The sequence below is a fragment of the Balaenoptera musculus genome, chromosome 20 (genome assembly GCF_009873245.2).
Source record: "Balaenoptera musculus isolate JJ_BM4_2016_0621 chromosome 20, mBalMus1.pri.v3, whole genome shotgun sequence".
NCBI classification, from domain to species: Eukaryota; Metazoa; Chordata; class Mammalia; order Artiodactyla; family Balaenopteridae; genus Balaenoptera; species Balaenoptera musculus.
The window spans coordinates 14,604,536-14,619,837 of NC_045804.1; the positions used below are offsets into that span (position 1 = coordinate 14,604,536).

The following is a 15,302-nucleotide window of genomic DNA, read 5'->3' on the forward strand; positions in this document are numbered from 1 at the left end:
TGGGGGTCTGGGTAAGTTAGCTCCTGGCAGGGCCTTGTGTGTGCCACTGAGTCCAAGGGCGGCATTGTGAGCAACACCCCTAGGTGGTAACCTTCCGGGGGTTTTACTTTGGGTGACTAGCTAGATACCCTGAACTAGGGGCCCTGGGAAAGAATGGGAGAATGAGGCATTTAGAGTCAGCATATTGCACTTGGGATGTTTGCCTTGCTGAGTGTTCTTAAGCAAGTTGGATGCTCTTTCTTTTCCAAGAATGTACTTGTCACATGACCAGGAGTATACAGTCAGTCTGCATATCCTCAGGTTCCCCGTCCCCATACTCAACCAACTGCGGATCAAAAATATTTGGAAAAAAATTCCAGAAAGTTTCAAAAAGCAAAACTTGAATTTGCTGCATGCTGGCAACTATTTGCATAGCGTTTACATTGTATTTACAACCATTTACATAGCATTTACACTGTCTTAGGTGTTATAAGTAATCTAGAGATGATTTAAAGTATATATGGGGTGGGGGCACTTCGCTGGTCCAGTGGGTAGACTGCATGCTCTCAATGCAGGGGGCCCGGGTTTGCTCCCTGGTTGGGGAACTAGATCCCGTGTGCATGCTGCAACTAAGAGCCCGCATGCTGCAACGAAGATCCCGCGTGCCACAACTAAGGCCCGGCGCAGCCAAAATAAATAAATAAATAAATAAATATTTAAAAAATGATAAAGTATATGGGGGAGGGGTGCGCATAGGTTATATGCAAATACTACACTATTTTATATGAGGGACTTGAGCATCCGTGGATTTTGGTATCTGTGGGGGTCTTGGAACCAGGCCCCCTTGGATGCTGAGGCACGATTGTATTTAATTCAGTGCCATTCTTGCACACTAAGTTTCCACATGTCTATAATGAGAAGCTTCCTGAAGATTTCAAAAGGTTCTTGGGTTTATGTCTGAGTGTATGACATGTAATTGTGAATTATATTCATGAGTAAATTCTTTATCTCAGACTTATAAACCACCTGCAGAACACAGCAGTAGGGTGTTGGTTTCAGAAGTGATGATGTGTCTCTTTTTGAAAGATATGGCCTAGAAGGTTGACTAATATTACATTTACACCATTGCAAAACTAACAAATTAATTTTGGAGAACCTTTTTTCCTTAGGTCATGTCATATTTAGATATTTAATAAGAGGGATAGGTTTTTATAATAATTGCATTCCCTAAATACAGGCTGTGGTTTTGACATATAAAAGAATACTTTTTAGGGAGAACATTATCAATTTTGAGAAGAAATTCTAACTTGTAAATTTAATCTCAATTTCATGCAATTCTTTCTTTTCAGAAATTAGAGTGAGCAAACTTTAAGGCAAAAACAGCCTCGTTACATACAGCCAAGAGAGACTCACTGCATACAGCCAAAAAAGGTTGCTCTGTTTTGGTCTCTTATAATCCTTAATACAATGAGTACAAGAAATAAAAAAAAATATTTCTTTCCACGTTGTGCTTAACTGAAAATATCCTGCCCCTCTAATGGGTCACTTAAGTTTCTATGTTTGGCATTTATAATCATGGCTATTTCCCAGTGCCCCTTGTTGCTTAGGGGAGTTTGTCGGGTGAGGTGTTTCAGGGCAGACACTCTCACTTGCAAGCAGGTACCCCGTGTTTTGAGTTGGTTGGAGAAGCAACTGTGGGGAAAATGCTTCCTGAATTACACGGGAACAATGGTAAAGATGTCAGGCGGCCCCAGCATGATTTTTTTCATCTTTTATTTTTTAATGTTTTATTGTAGGAGATTTCAAGTATACACAAAAGTAGAGAGAAAAGTATAATGAATCTCCATGTATCCAATACCCAGCTTCAACAATTATCAACATTTTGCCAGTTTTCCTCTTAACCTATTAACTCATGGCATGGCTGAACCATAATTCTGGTCCACCTATAGGTAACTACAGTTTGTAGCATCATTTCCTTGAGAAAATGCACCCTGAATTCCAGCTAGCTATTGGAGGACCATCCTTTCTGGTTTTGTTCCAGGTGTCATCTATGGAGTGAAGAGAGAGGCTGTGAGCATTGTGGGTCTGAGATTTCTCAAATCATGTTTTTTTTGAAAAGTAAGGTATTAATCATGAAAAAATACCAATGCTATATACCTTTTCACTTCTAAATTTTATATGTAACGTATAAAGAGGATACAAAATCCATCGAAGATTTTCTTATTGTGCAATCATTAGCCTTTAGTTTGCCATCCCCCCAAAGACAAGGAGATTGTAAGCAAGATGGCCCCAGGACATGAGCATGTTGTCGTGTTGATGCCCCAGCGGCTCTTGTGAACTCTCTGATTCATTCTGTTTCTCCTTTCAGTGGTCTCCAAAATGGGTTGCTGAAGGCACGATCCAAGAAGAAAATATTAAAGTTTCTTTTTGTATATATTTTTACTCTTTTTATAAGAACGTAAATAAGCCTTGCTAATATTTAACATACAGATGACCATATGTTGACCTTTGGTCAAAATCCTTGGAAATTATCAAGAAGACTATTTGAAATATGGTTTTACATCCATTATCATTAACAGTGAGCCTCGCCCTAAGTATATATATTGAGCCTTGATGTGTCAGCTGAAGATAGTACAAAGCTGTCAGAAAGCCATAACTAAAAGTTAGTGAAAAGGCTAATTATTTCATTTTTTGCTCTTTATTTCTATTTTTTAATTTTTATAAAAGCTGTATTATATTAGAACATGTATATAATTTATAAGTAAATGTCTACATTCTGAGTAGAATTTTTTTGAGTACTCAAAAAAATTTAACTGACAGGATATGTGATCTAAAGCTGATCTACTAATTTATTTGCTTGCTAATCTATTTTATAATTTCAACACTTGTTAATGTGATTTAATGTTTATCGTGTATTCACATAACTCAGACCTCGATTATTTTATTGGTTCATCTGATATGATGTTGTTTTTCTGTCTAATTACATGCTTGTTATCTCCTACCTCTACCACTGTCTGCCAAGGCACATACCTGAATTTACAAGGTGCTGTCCTGAAGGATAGGAAAAACTAGGATAAAGGCCATTTTCCCAGGCAGAGACTATGGCTTAAGCCCTGACTCCAGTGTGTCTGGTGACACTACTGTGAAGGGTTGACCTTGAAGCAGGCAGTTGGAGGATGTGGATAGTATTGATGCTGGCGCTTCCCTCCTTTAATGGACTTTTTTTTTTTTTAAGATACTGTCTTCAAGCAGCATTTATTTTGAATGTTGACTCTTTGCTTGAGGCTGTCATTCATAGTGTGAGTTCTGTCTGTAGGTCTGTCTGTCTTTCATGGGTAAAATCAAATTAGCACCTAAAGTTCTGTAAAGTTTAGTAGACTGTTCCTGCCGTATTCTCTAAGTCCATGATCTGTGATATTATGTTTTGACTGATGACTCCGGTTCTAAACCATTAACACATCAAAAAGGGTTTGAGCCTGGCAAAGAGAAAGCCCTGCTTATGTTTTAGTTTGGGGGACAAAAGAAAAATAATCACATTTTTGTGTGATTTTTCAGAGATGTTTTTCAGCATCAAGGGACCTTGGGTCCTGGCTCTGTTCTTACGTTTAGGATTTGCTCCTTCCCTGATAGACTAGATGAAGGAATGATGCAGGGGATCTGAGTGGCAGGGGCCTTGAGGCCAGCACAGCCACGTGACAGGAGGGTGTCAGCCCAGGCACCCCACGCACTGAAGATAGAGAAATCCCCATTGCGTCCTCAGGCCAGAGGGCTGGCGCGTTTCTCTGGTCAGCTCAGCATCAAGCTGACGAAGAGAGCATTGGCCTTGACCTCCTGATTGGCACTGTAACTGAAAGTGAGCACAATAATAGTTCTTCCAGACTTTATTATTTTGCAAAAGGTTAATTGTAGCTTTTAATCTTTCCAAGTATTAAATGAGTCCCTTTATAGATTGTGGTTTGTACTTTCAGCCAGACATGGCTTCTAAATCCAGCAGAGAATTGAAGAGAAACCCCTGACCTTTTACAGCTGGGATCACAGGGCCAGTCTGTGGGCCAGACAGCTGCAGCCCAGCTGACTGAGGTCACTGTCCCCCAGCGGTGGGCACTGTCTCTGTTTTGACAGTTCCAGCGTCAGAAAGAAACAGGGCTTGTCTGAGACGCTCTAGTGTGGGTTGAGAGCATCTCTGAGTTCTTTAGTTGAGTTGTTGAAATGGAATGAGTTGCTAACTGTATCTGTACCTCTTTAGACCCACCCACATAACAAAGCAAAGTTGGAGAAAGATCTTACTTGGTAAGGAATTCAGGGTGAAGACTTTTAGAACAGCTGCGCAGTGGACAGTTGGTCACTATTTGGGGAACACGATGAAGGCCTTGGAGTTGCTGCACTGCTCATAAGATTGGATATTTGGCTGCTTAGGTGTGGAAATTCCATGTGCAGCTTAACCCAGGGAGTAGGTCAAGCCCCAGGTAAAATTTAGCTGATTGGTAGTACCCAGAGGCAGTCAGGGGACTTCCCTAGTGGTCCAGTGGTTAAGACGCCATGCTTCCACTGCAGGGGCTGCAGGTTGTATCCCTGGTCGGGGGACTAAGATCCCACATGCTGCGTGGCGCGGCCACAAAAAAAAAAAAAAAAGCAGTCAGGGTTTGCACTGGGTAATTGCTTCCTTCACGGGCAACCTGGATTTGGGTCAGTAGGGGTGCATTAGGGGGCAGAACAGGGAACTTGGAGAGCAGTCGTGCCTGGCCACCTGTTGGCCAGAGTCTCCCAGTGGCCAGTCTGCATCCTGGATGCCTGACAATGTGGGTTAAGTAGCAGCTCTTGTGATTCTCTCCGGGTTTCCTATCAAAGCTTGTAATGTTCCAGAAAGAACCCTACGTGGGAGTCAGGACACCTGGGCTCTAGTCACAACACTGCCCTCTCCTCTGTAGATAAGAAGTGGCTAATTCAGTTTCTGTCCTGAAAAGCTTTAACAAATTTTACTCTTCATTGTCTTTCTGAGGTTACTTCTTTTCTTGTTCTGTGCTTTTTTTTTTTTTTTTTAATTTTATTTATTTTTGGCTGCGTTGGGGCTTTCTCTAGTTGCGGCGAGCGGGGGCTACTCTTCATTGCGGTGCGCGGGCTTCTCATTGCTGTGGCTTCTCTTTGTTGCAGAGCACGGGCTCTAGGCGTGCGGGCTTCAGTAGTTGTGGTGCGTGGGCTCAGTAGTTGTAGCATGCAGGCTCAGTAGTTGTGGCCTGGGGGCTCTAGAGCGCAGACTCAGTAGTTGTGGCGCGTGGGCTTAGTTGCTCCGCAGCATGTGGGACCTTCCAGGACCAGGGCTCGAACCCGTGTCCCCTGCGTTGGCAGGCAGATTCTTAACCACTGCACCACCAGGGCAGTCCCTGTTCTGTGCTCTTTGGTGCAATAATAATTTGGTTTTTCTCTTCGGAAACAGGGACCAAGTCTTCTATTTCAAATAAGTCCTACAGCTCCCTGCGCTTAGTAGGATCTCAGCTCATTCCTTTGCTTCTCTCCACCTGTGCAGCCACAACTATACCTACAGGCTGTGATGAGCACACCAGTCTGTCCTACGTACTTGTGCTTTACAGATTTTATTTAATCCTCACAACCACCCTCTGAATTAGGCTACATTTATGTATTCAGTTGACAAACATTTGTTACAACTGTGATTGTCTTGTGGAGTTTGTAGGTAAGTAAACCAGGCAGTTAATGAATACAATGATAGGAGGAAGGTAACAGAACTGAGCCTAGGTAATCAGGGAAGCTTCCTAGGAGAAGCGTCATCTTTGCCATGACCTGAGGGATGACCAGGAGTTAGCCAGACTAAAGGTGGGGCTGTGCTGTGGAAGTGGGGTAGGAGACTGGACCTCGTAGTCAGGCAGACTTGGTTTAAGTTCCAGATTTGCCGCTCCACAGGCCACTTTTTTTTTTTTTTTAACCCTTGTCTAAGCAAATCTCTTAACCTCGCTCACCGCTTTCCTCACCTGCAAATCCTTAAGGAATTGGCAGAAGTGAAGGAGATAATGCATGTGAGGGCCAGGATCATAATGTGAGCTTAAATGCCAGCTATTATAATGAATATTAGTGTCAGTATCTTAAAAATCATATGCATAAGATTTGTTCCTTTTCTATATGCAGACTGTACCTCAATAAAGTACTGTTAGTGTGGAGAAAGTCATTATGGCTTGAGCAGAGTGGGAGGTGGGGACCAGGGAGGCATGAAGCTGGGAAGTAAGGTGTGCAGGACGCTTTTACAGGTGAGAAAACCAAGGGTCTGAGGCTAAGCATCATCCAACTAGGCGGTGAGTGGTCAAGCCAGGATTGGAACCCAATTGTGTCAGACTCTTTGCAGTTCTGCTAATGGATGTGGGTTGGTTTCAGTACCTGTGTTTGGACCAGCAGCCTTTCATGTAATCAAGTAAGATCAAGGATCCAGACTCACTGAAGCTAACAAATGATTGTTCACAATAGATGTGCAGTTCAAATCCTGATTTGTGAGTTGTATTTACTTGGTTTTGGCAGCTGTGGACTTTAGCCTCTGATAGATTTTTAACACGAAGAAAATGGTACCGCAGGAAGGAGGAAATGTGAAGATAAAAGGGAAGGAGAACCCACAGGTGCCTTTGTGTTTGGAGCTCTGCCACAGGTGATTGTGAAGGGATGGGGGTTGGGAGGAGGAGGGTCAAGCCAGCTCCAATCCCAACTGGAAGAAGGGAGTTTGCCGCCCCTTGGGCTTTCCCAAGGAAAAGCAGCTCCTGGATTCTCTTCCTAGGCCTACCCCTGCCTCTCACCACTGTCTCCTCTAGTGGGGCAGGCAGGGTCCTGTGGTTTTGAGCTGTGGAGGACTTGAAACTCTCCTCCGTATTCCTGGGAATCAGGCTGTTCTAGTGTTCTTGCAGCTTGGCCCGTGGTGGAGGGTGACCTGTCCCTGTCAGAGCCGTCAGCAAAGGACAGCCCCATCTCATCTCGGAACTGTGGCCACGCGGGCGGACACAGGCTGTGGCCCACTGAGAACTCCGCAGAGGGCTCAGGTGGTAGCTCAGGCTGCTGGGTCAAGAGCCTGGCTTTGTGGCTCAGAACCAGTCCCTGAAGCACTTGGAAACAGTTGCTCTTGTTAACCAGATGTAAGAATTTGATGAGGAACAAAAACTGAGCAGCTGTTTGTTAGACTAGTGTGGAGTGATGGCTGTTGACCTGAGCGAGCCTGTAAACGGACGAGCTGATGCAGGGCTTGTGTCCCAACACGCGTGCCTGTGCCTTGTCTCTTTTCTACTAAAAACCAGAGCAATAAGCTAAAAGTGTTATGTAAGTTTGTTCACAAGTTGAGTGTCTTTTAATGGTCTTAGAGAACTATAAGAGTTTTAAAAACTTTAGCCTTTTACCTAGATTACTTTTGTTCTTATTCCTGAGTTTTTAATGTTTGATGTTAGCTTTTTTTTTTTTTTTTTTTTTAATTTTTATTTATTTATTTATTTATTTTTGGCTGTGTTGAGTCTTCGTTTCTGTGCGAGGGCTTTCTCCAGTTGCGGCAAGCGGGGGCCACTCTTCATCGCCGTGCGTGGGCCTTTCACTGTCGCGGCCTCTCTTGTTGCGGAGCACAGGCTCCAGATGCGCAGGCTCAGTAATTGTGGCTCACGGGCCCAGTTGCTCCGCGGCATGTGGGATCTTCCCAGACCAGGGCTCGAACCCGTGTCCCCTGCATTGGCAGGCAGATTCTCAACCACTGCGCCACCAGGGAAGCCCTGATGTTAGCTTTTTAAAGGGGTTTTGAATTTCTAAAATAGAATGTTTCACCTGGAGACAGGTTTAGATTATCTTCTCATTTAATTAGGTAAAGCACCTACTAACACTGCATAAACCTGCATGTATGGAAGTGTCAGTAAGAGGAAAGAGGAGGGTTTTGACCGTTCTGGTTGAGCCCAGTGTCTAGGTCTGAAAAGCTGGAACCCAAGAATCGGGCGTGGGCTGTCTAGTAGAGTAGACACCAGCCACATTTGGCCATTGAACACTGAAGTATAGCTAGTTTGAACTGAGATGTGCTCTAAGTGTAAAATACATACTGGATTTTGAAGACAGTACAAAACAAAGAATATAAAATCTTATTAATAATTTTTAATATTTATTACATGTTGAAATGATAATTTGGATATATTGGGTTAAATAAAATACATTGTTAAAATTAATTTCACCTGCTTTTTTCTTTTTTAGTGTGGCTACTAGACAATTTAAAATTACATATTTTCATGATGCACATTTATGGCTCATGTTGTATTTCCATTGGATAGTGAGTGCTTCCCTGAATAATTCTGCATTTTCTGACTTAGGAAAGAAAAAATGAAAGCAATTGGAGAGAAACAATCTTTTATTCCTAAATTTCTCTTATTCATAAATCAAATAATTAATCTGTCCAGTCTCAGGAGTTTCGAAAAGGGGAAATTCTCTAAAAATTACTCTGTTTCTCAGAGGCTGTCTTATTATTTAAGAGTAACTTCATGGTATAATGCTTGTCTTTTTTTCCCTTCAGCCTTTCTAGTCTGGTGGTGACTGGATGATAACTGTAATGCTGGGAATTTTGTCCAAAATTCCAGAACCATGTTAGTTCTATTGCCTTTTTTATATGTCTACTATAATCTCACATAGCTGGGAACTAATGAAAAATATTTTATATGGAGATATTATTGCAGAAATGTTTGTCATATAAAATTATAATTATCATAATTCAAAAGTCATTAAATAAAGGTTGAGCATCTCAGCTAATGTTGTGATGGACCCACAAATGTATCACACATATTCTGTATCCTCAATTAGCCTCTACTTTAGCCAGGAGGTATACATTCAGAGTGAAATGACTCAAAAGAGCAATCCCAGGTGGGGACCATATGGCCAAATGGCTTATAAAGGACACTGATAGAAAGTTGCTATTTTAATTTCATAGTTGTTCCTTGACCGTTAGAACTTCTTAAGCACCAGTCCCTCCTTCCCTCCCTCCATGGATTCTTCTTGGTTTTAGTAGCACTGCATGTAAACTCAACCTGGCCTTGAGCATGGCTCTGAAGCAGCCCAGAAAAATCAGATCTGCTTCAAGTTCTCTATTAATCTAGTTGCCTTCAGAACTTTAAGCCTAGTAAACCTGTTATATGTAGGAAAGTATTATCTGCAACAAAATTGGATAAAAAGAGAACTGTGGATTATATGTCAGGAGATCTTTAGCGAAAAATGTTTTTGTTTAAAAAGACAAATAAATACATTTATAGAAAACTCTACCCAACAACAGCAGAATGCATATTTTTTTTAGTGTACGTGGAACATTCCCCAGATAGACGATATTCTGGGCCATAAAACATACCTTAACAAGTTGAAAAGAACTGAAATTATACAAAGCAAGTTCTCTGACTATAATGGAAGTAAACTAGGAAACAATAACCGAAGATGTCTGGAAAATTCACAAATATTTGGAAATTAAACACACTTCTGATTAGCCATGGGTCCAAAGATAGTCACAAGGGAAAGTAGAAAATATTTTCAACTGAATGAAATTGAAAATACAGCAAATCAAAAATTGCAGCTGATGCAGTGCTTAGAGAGAAATTAATAGCAATAAATGATTATATTAGAAAAGAAGAAATGTTACCAATATCAGGACTGAGAGAGAGGACATCACTACAGACTCTACAGACATTCAAAAAATAATACGGAAATATTACAAACAACATTATGCCCAGAAACTGGATAACTTAGATGAAACAGACAAATTTCCATATAAGATAAACTATCAAAGCCCACTCAAGAAGAAATAGATAACCTGAATAGTCCAATAGTAACTAAAGAAATTGAATTCATAGTTTAAAACCTTTCTACAAAGAAAACTCCAGACCCACATGGCTTCCATGGCAAATTTACCAAACCTTTGAGGAAGAAATATTAATTCTACACAAACTCCTCCAGAAAATAGAAGGAACGCTTCCCAACTCATTTTATGAGGCTAGATAATACCAAAAGATATTGCAAAAAGACTATAGACCAACTTCCCTCATGCACTTGGACAAATGCACAAAGCACTAGCAAACCAAATCCAGCAATGTATAAAAAGGATAATAATAGTGTTGTGCTGGTAAACTGGCTCTCCGGTTGGTGGGGCGGAGCCCTCTTTGTACTGATTTCCATGGTGTAAATCTCCCACCATCGCCAGTTGCAAGTTACCAACACAAGGTCACTGAATGTGGAGTTGGGAAAAGATGTGTAGAATCAGCTCTTATGAGCTGGTATAGTCCAGCTTCAGCACGTCATGACCCATGCATAATCTTCCCAAGAATGCGAACTGTTCAACATTCAAAACTCAGTGAATGTACTTCACCATAATAACAGACTAAAGAAAAAGACAAAAAACTGTGAACCAAAAATCGTGCTTAGTTCTATACTTAGCAAAATAAGCCCACCTGAACTGATGCTCCGACAGTTCAGTCCACTGCAGGCCTCACTGTGCTCTGTATCGCTTGTCCCCTTTTTTGCTTCATTGCTTTGATCATCGCTGTTTCTTTACAAACACCTAGATTACACTCTCTTCCCATGGCCACTGCTTACTCATCCAACATTTTTTAATAGATGCAATGACTCATTGGGAGGAGGGCGAGATATTCCTAGCTCATGCAAAAGATCTACTGAGGTGTATAAATCCATATCATTGGCTCATAAATTTCACACACCCACACATACCCCCAGTGATAAAGAAGTATGTTTGTCCATTTTTATTTCCAATAGCACTCTCAGGATATTCTTTGTGAGGACTTTTTTTTAATTTACTCTAGTGGGGTCATAGGATGGTGAAATGAAGACCAGTTCTTCTCTACTGTTTTGGGAGTACCCTTGGGTCAAGAATGTTGTTGTTGTTGTTGTTTTTAAACATTTTATTGGAGTATAATTGCTTTACAATGTTGTGTTAGTTTCTGCTACATAACAAAGTGCATCAGCTATATGTATACATATCCCCTCCCTCTTGCGTCTTCCTCCCACCCTCCCTATCCTACCCCTCTAGGTGGTCGCAGAGCACCGAGCTGATCTCCCTGTTCTATGCAGCTGATTCCCACTAGCTATCTATTTTACATTTGGTAGTGTATTATATGTCAATGCTACTCTCTCACTTCGTCCCAGCTTACCCTTCCCCCTCCCAGTGTCCTCAAGTCCATCCTCTACGTCTGCGTCTTTATTCCTGTCCTGCCCCTAGGTTCATCAGAACCTTTTTTTTTTTAGATTCCATATATATGTGTTAGCATACGGTATTTGTTTTTCTCTTTCTGACTTACTTCACTCTGTATGACAGACTCTAGGCCCATCCACCTCACTACAAATAACTCAATTTCATTTCTTTTAATGGCTGAGGAATATTCCATTGTATATATGTGCCACATCTTTATCCATTCATCTGTCGATGGACTCTTAGGCTGCTTCCATGTCCTGGCTATTGTTAATAGTGCTGCAGTGAACATTGTGGTACGTGTCTCTTTTTGAATTATGGTTTTCTCAGGGTATAGGCCCAGTAGTGGGATTGCTGGGTCATATGGTAGTTCTATTTTTAGTTTTTTAAGGAACCTCCATGCTCAACATCAGTAATCATTAGAGAAATGCAAATCAAAACTACAATGAGGTATCACCTCACACTGGTCAGAATGGCCATCATCAAAAAATCTACAAACAATAAATGCTGGAGAGGGTGTGGAGAAAATGCTGTTCTTTTTTAAATCTTTGTATCAACTCCTGACACACTACTTGGCACATAGAGAGATTCGCTGCATGTTTGGATGAATGGATGAATGAATAAAAGAGAATTTTGAGAATCCCTCACTTGCCGAGGTTCTCAATTCAAGATTTTAGTGTGAGACTCAAATACGCACCATGGAAATGGCTATTCCTTGAAAAGAATGACAATCCCAACTCTACTGTAGTGATCTTCAGCACTTCTCTGCTCATTTCAAAGACATAAAATGAAGGGAGTGGGAACATAGTAATTAAAATTCCCTAGAGAACTTCTTTTAAAGAGATCTGGGCCACCCGTATCATCTGAAAAAGTACTGTGGGGCTGGCAGAGTGTTAAATGATGAATACTGATTACAGCTATGAGACTAGCTTTAGCACAATTTTGTTGTGTGTAAGGGTTTTGTGTGGTGTTCATACCTGCAACGTGTTTGCTCTCTGTGCTCATATGTTGATTTTTAAACTTATATTAATGGGTGGGGGGGAACCTGGAACACGACTTTATTCATTTAAGTTACTATATATCTTTGAATTTGACATACCATTGATCATATCTGTGATTTATTTAATGCCTAAGTCTCGATCATCTGCTTTACTATGTGATTTCACTGAGATAGAAATGGGGAGTGTGGTAACATGAGTTAATATGGTCTGTGAAATTTCAAAAATTGTTTGCAGATGGGCTGAGAAGAGGCTGTGTCTGCTTAATTAAGAAGGCCAGACTGGGTGGGATTACTTGTCCCCAGAGGAGGTCAGGTGGAGAGACTTCTTCTGTTTACATGAACTAAACTTCTGAGTTTCCTGATTTGCTTGTCAGCTTTAAAGAAAAGAAAGAAAAGAACCTTTAATTATTTAGGAAAATAGACATCATCGTTCTCCCCCTAAATCCAGGTTTTTAGTTATCAAAAACATACCAAATCACTCTTCAGCACCAATTATCCTTCAGGCTAAGTGACTTGTCTCAGCAACCTCTTGTCATCAGTAAGTTAATACTTGCATCGTAGTCAAGTTTGGTTTCAGTGCCCTGAATACCAGAGTGGTCATCATTTTCATATTGAATCAGTTGTCTGTTTATTCTGATTTTACTAAAGGAAGTTTTTCCTCCATCAGGGATGGATGAATGAGATTTACAACTATGATCCAGAAACTTACCATGCGACTTTGACACATTCAGTCTTTGTTCGACTTGAGGGTGGGACCTTAAGGCTTTCAAAGCCCAATAAAAATATATCCAGGAGGGCAAGCTACAATGAAACAAAGCCAGAGGTGACCTACATCAGCCAGAAAATCTACGACCTGTCCGACAGCAAGGTGAGCTCAACTAATTTGGAAGCTTAGATGAATGAAAAGCATTTGGAATCTTGTACGCTTTACTGTATTTTTTCCCCTTAAAAGGTTGCGTGTTTAAAGTATCAGTGTAATTTAGAGCAGTGCCTCTCAAACGTTAATGTGCATATGAATCACCTGAGCATCTTTCAAAGTACAGAATCTGATTCAGCAACCATGAGTAGGGCCTGAGAGTCTGCATTTTTATGAGCTCCTAGGTGATATCCATGCTGCTGGTCCACAGACCACACTCTGAGAAGCAAAGGCATCATACACTCTTCTGACTTTGAGAGTTAATTTTTTTGGTCAAACAAAAGCCGCGTGTGGTGGTGCTAGGCTAATAACTAATGCAAGCTCTGTAAATATGAAAATTATGGAAAATTATGCAAAATAACCACATTTTGATAAAAGTATACTTCTGCTTTTGAGAAATGTAAATTATTTGTTATTCCAAAAAGCTATAGGTTCTCTTTTCTTATAAATCTTGTGAGTGATCTTTGAGTGTCTCCAAAATGGCAGAAGTACTTAAAATAGTTTTTTGACAAATTCATTCTTAACTTGTGGTTGATGAACTTGAGCTTCCCATCAAGATCTAATTTGATAAATTCTTTTTTTTCCCCCCCAGCTTAGGTTTGGCCCAGGGTCATTAAACTCAGTTGATATCCAAATTTAGTTGATGATAATCCATTAAATAATTATTCTGCTACTGTTACCTGAAAATCGTAGATATTTGTAACTCTTGCAAAATTCTTGAATATCTACTTTCTGGAATTATTTTGAAGAATAAGTCATTTCTAAAAATTCTAGTTTCTATAGTCATGTTATGGACAGGTGGTAATTCACGTTCATCATTTTAGTCAAAAATACTATGACGTTTGCATTTGTGCTCTGCACAGTAGTAATGCACAACGCAGCCAATTCTTAATTTAGTGTGTAAATCCTTTCCCTTTCTCTGTAGATTTATCTTGTGCCTAAAAGTTTGGCTCGAAAACGAATCTGGAATAAAAAGTACCCCATTTGTATCGAGCTTGGTCGACAAGATGACTTTATGTCTAAGGCCCAGACTGATAAAGAGACTTCTGAAGAAAAGCCACCAGCTGAGAGGGAGTTGGGAGGCGAGGACCCTAAGAAGCCACCCCACCCTCAGGAGGGAACACGGTCTGGCCAGCGAGATCAGATACTCTATCTCTTTGGGAGAACTGGCCGAGAAAAAGAGGAGTGGTTTAGGAGATTTATTCTGGCATCTAAGCTGAAGTCGGAAACCAAGAAGCCACCTGGTGTCTCTGGAAGTAAACCAGGTAATGACATGTGTGCTAAATGCTTATGTATTTTTAAAGGGCCTGTGGGAGAATCAAGAGAGAGTCCCAGGTAGGAAGAGAGGAAGACCACCCTGAATTGATGACTGTCTGCCACCTAAGGTGTATTCATGGGTTATTTGCCTTCTAGGCTGCTCACTGCAATACTTTGTACTGAATCATTTAACCAGTGATGGAACCATTTGCAGATGTATGTTTTTTTGCCTTTGCTGGTTCCTTAAGGATTATATCAATATTTATGTTTATGTACTGTGGCTCCTCTGAGAGAAGCAGCAGCAGGAGAACCCTAGTTATAGTAAGAAGGCCAGTGAGAAGGCAGCCTATGCTCTCAGGCTCCTGGCCTTCAACATGGCCTCCACGCCCGAGATCGCCATCGAAGCACAGAATCCTTGGCCTCCTGACTCACTGCATTTGCATCGATTACCCCGCGCCTCTGCTCATTTCCTATCCCTCTGTCCCATGTACTTTGCTTGGAACAGCACTGAATCTCTCACCGTCCTCCAGACACACTGTGCCCTGTCATTGCTTTTTGCATATGCTGTTCCCTCTACCTGGAGTGCTCTTCCCCCACCTAGGCCGGGAAAATGCCAACTATTTCTTCAAGGGGCAGTCCAGAGGTCACTACCTGTGAAAGTCGCTGCTGGAGGAAGCGCCTCTCGGCTCTTGGGCAGAGGGACTCACCCTGTTCTTTCTGCCCTGAAAGTCCTTTAGTCGTGCTTCAGTTACAGTGCTTATTACAGAAAATTGTGGTTTATTTGCCTAGGTGCCCGAGTTCAGGGGCAGGGACTATGTATGTCTTATTATTCTTTTTAATGTGGAGTTGGCCCAGAGAAAGTGCTCGATGAACAATGTGTTGAATGAATGAATGAAAGGTGAATGAAAGGTGTTTGCCCCTCCACAGCTTACGGCAGTTCCAGTTAGCCTTCTGCTCAC

General features: G+C 41.3%; 1 protein-coding gene across 2 annotated transcripts in view; it reads left to right on the forward strand.

Annotated features, from left to right (window-relative positions):
- TEX2 (testis expressed 2) overlaps positions 1–15,302 on the forward strand; it is a 108,906-nt gene that overhangs the window by 52,751 nt on the left and 40,853 nt on the right. For both annotated transcript variants that reach the window (XM_036836572.1, XM_036836573.1), the window contains exons 3-4: positions 12,838–13,038; positions 14,012–14,351. In XM_036836572.1, coding sequence (XP_036692467.1) covers positions 12,838–13,038; positions 14,012–14,351 — 541 coding nt within the window. The remainder of the gene's footprint in view (positions 1–12,837; positions 13,039–14,011; positions 14,352–15,302) is intronic.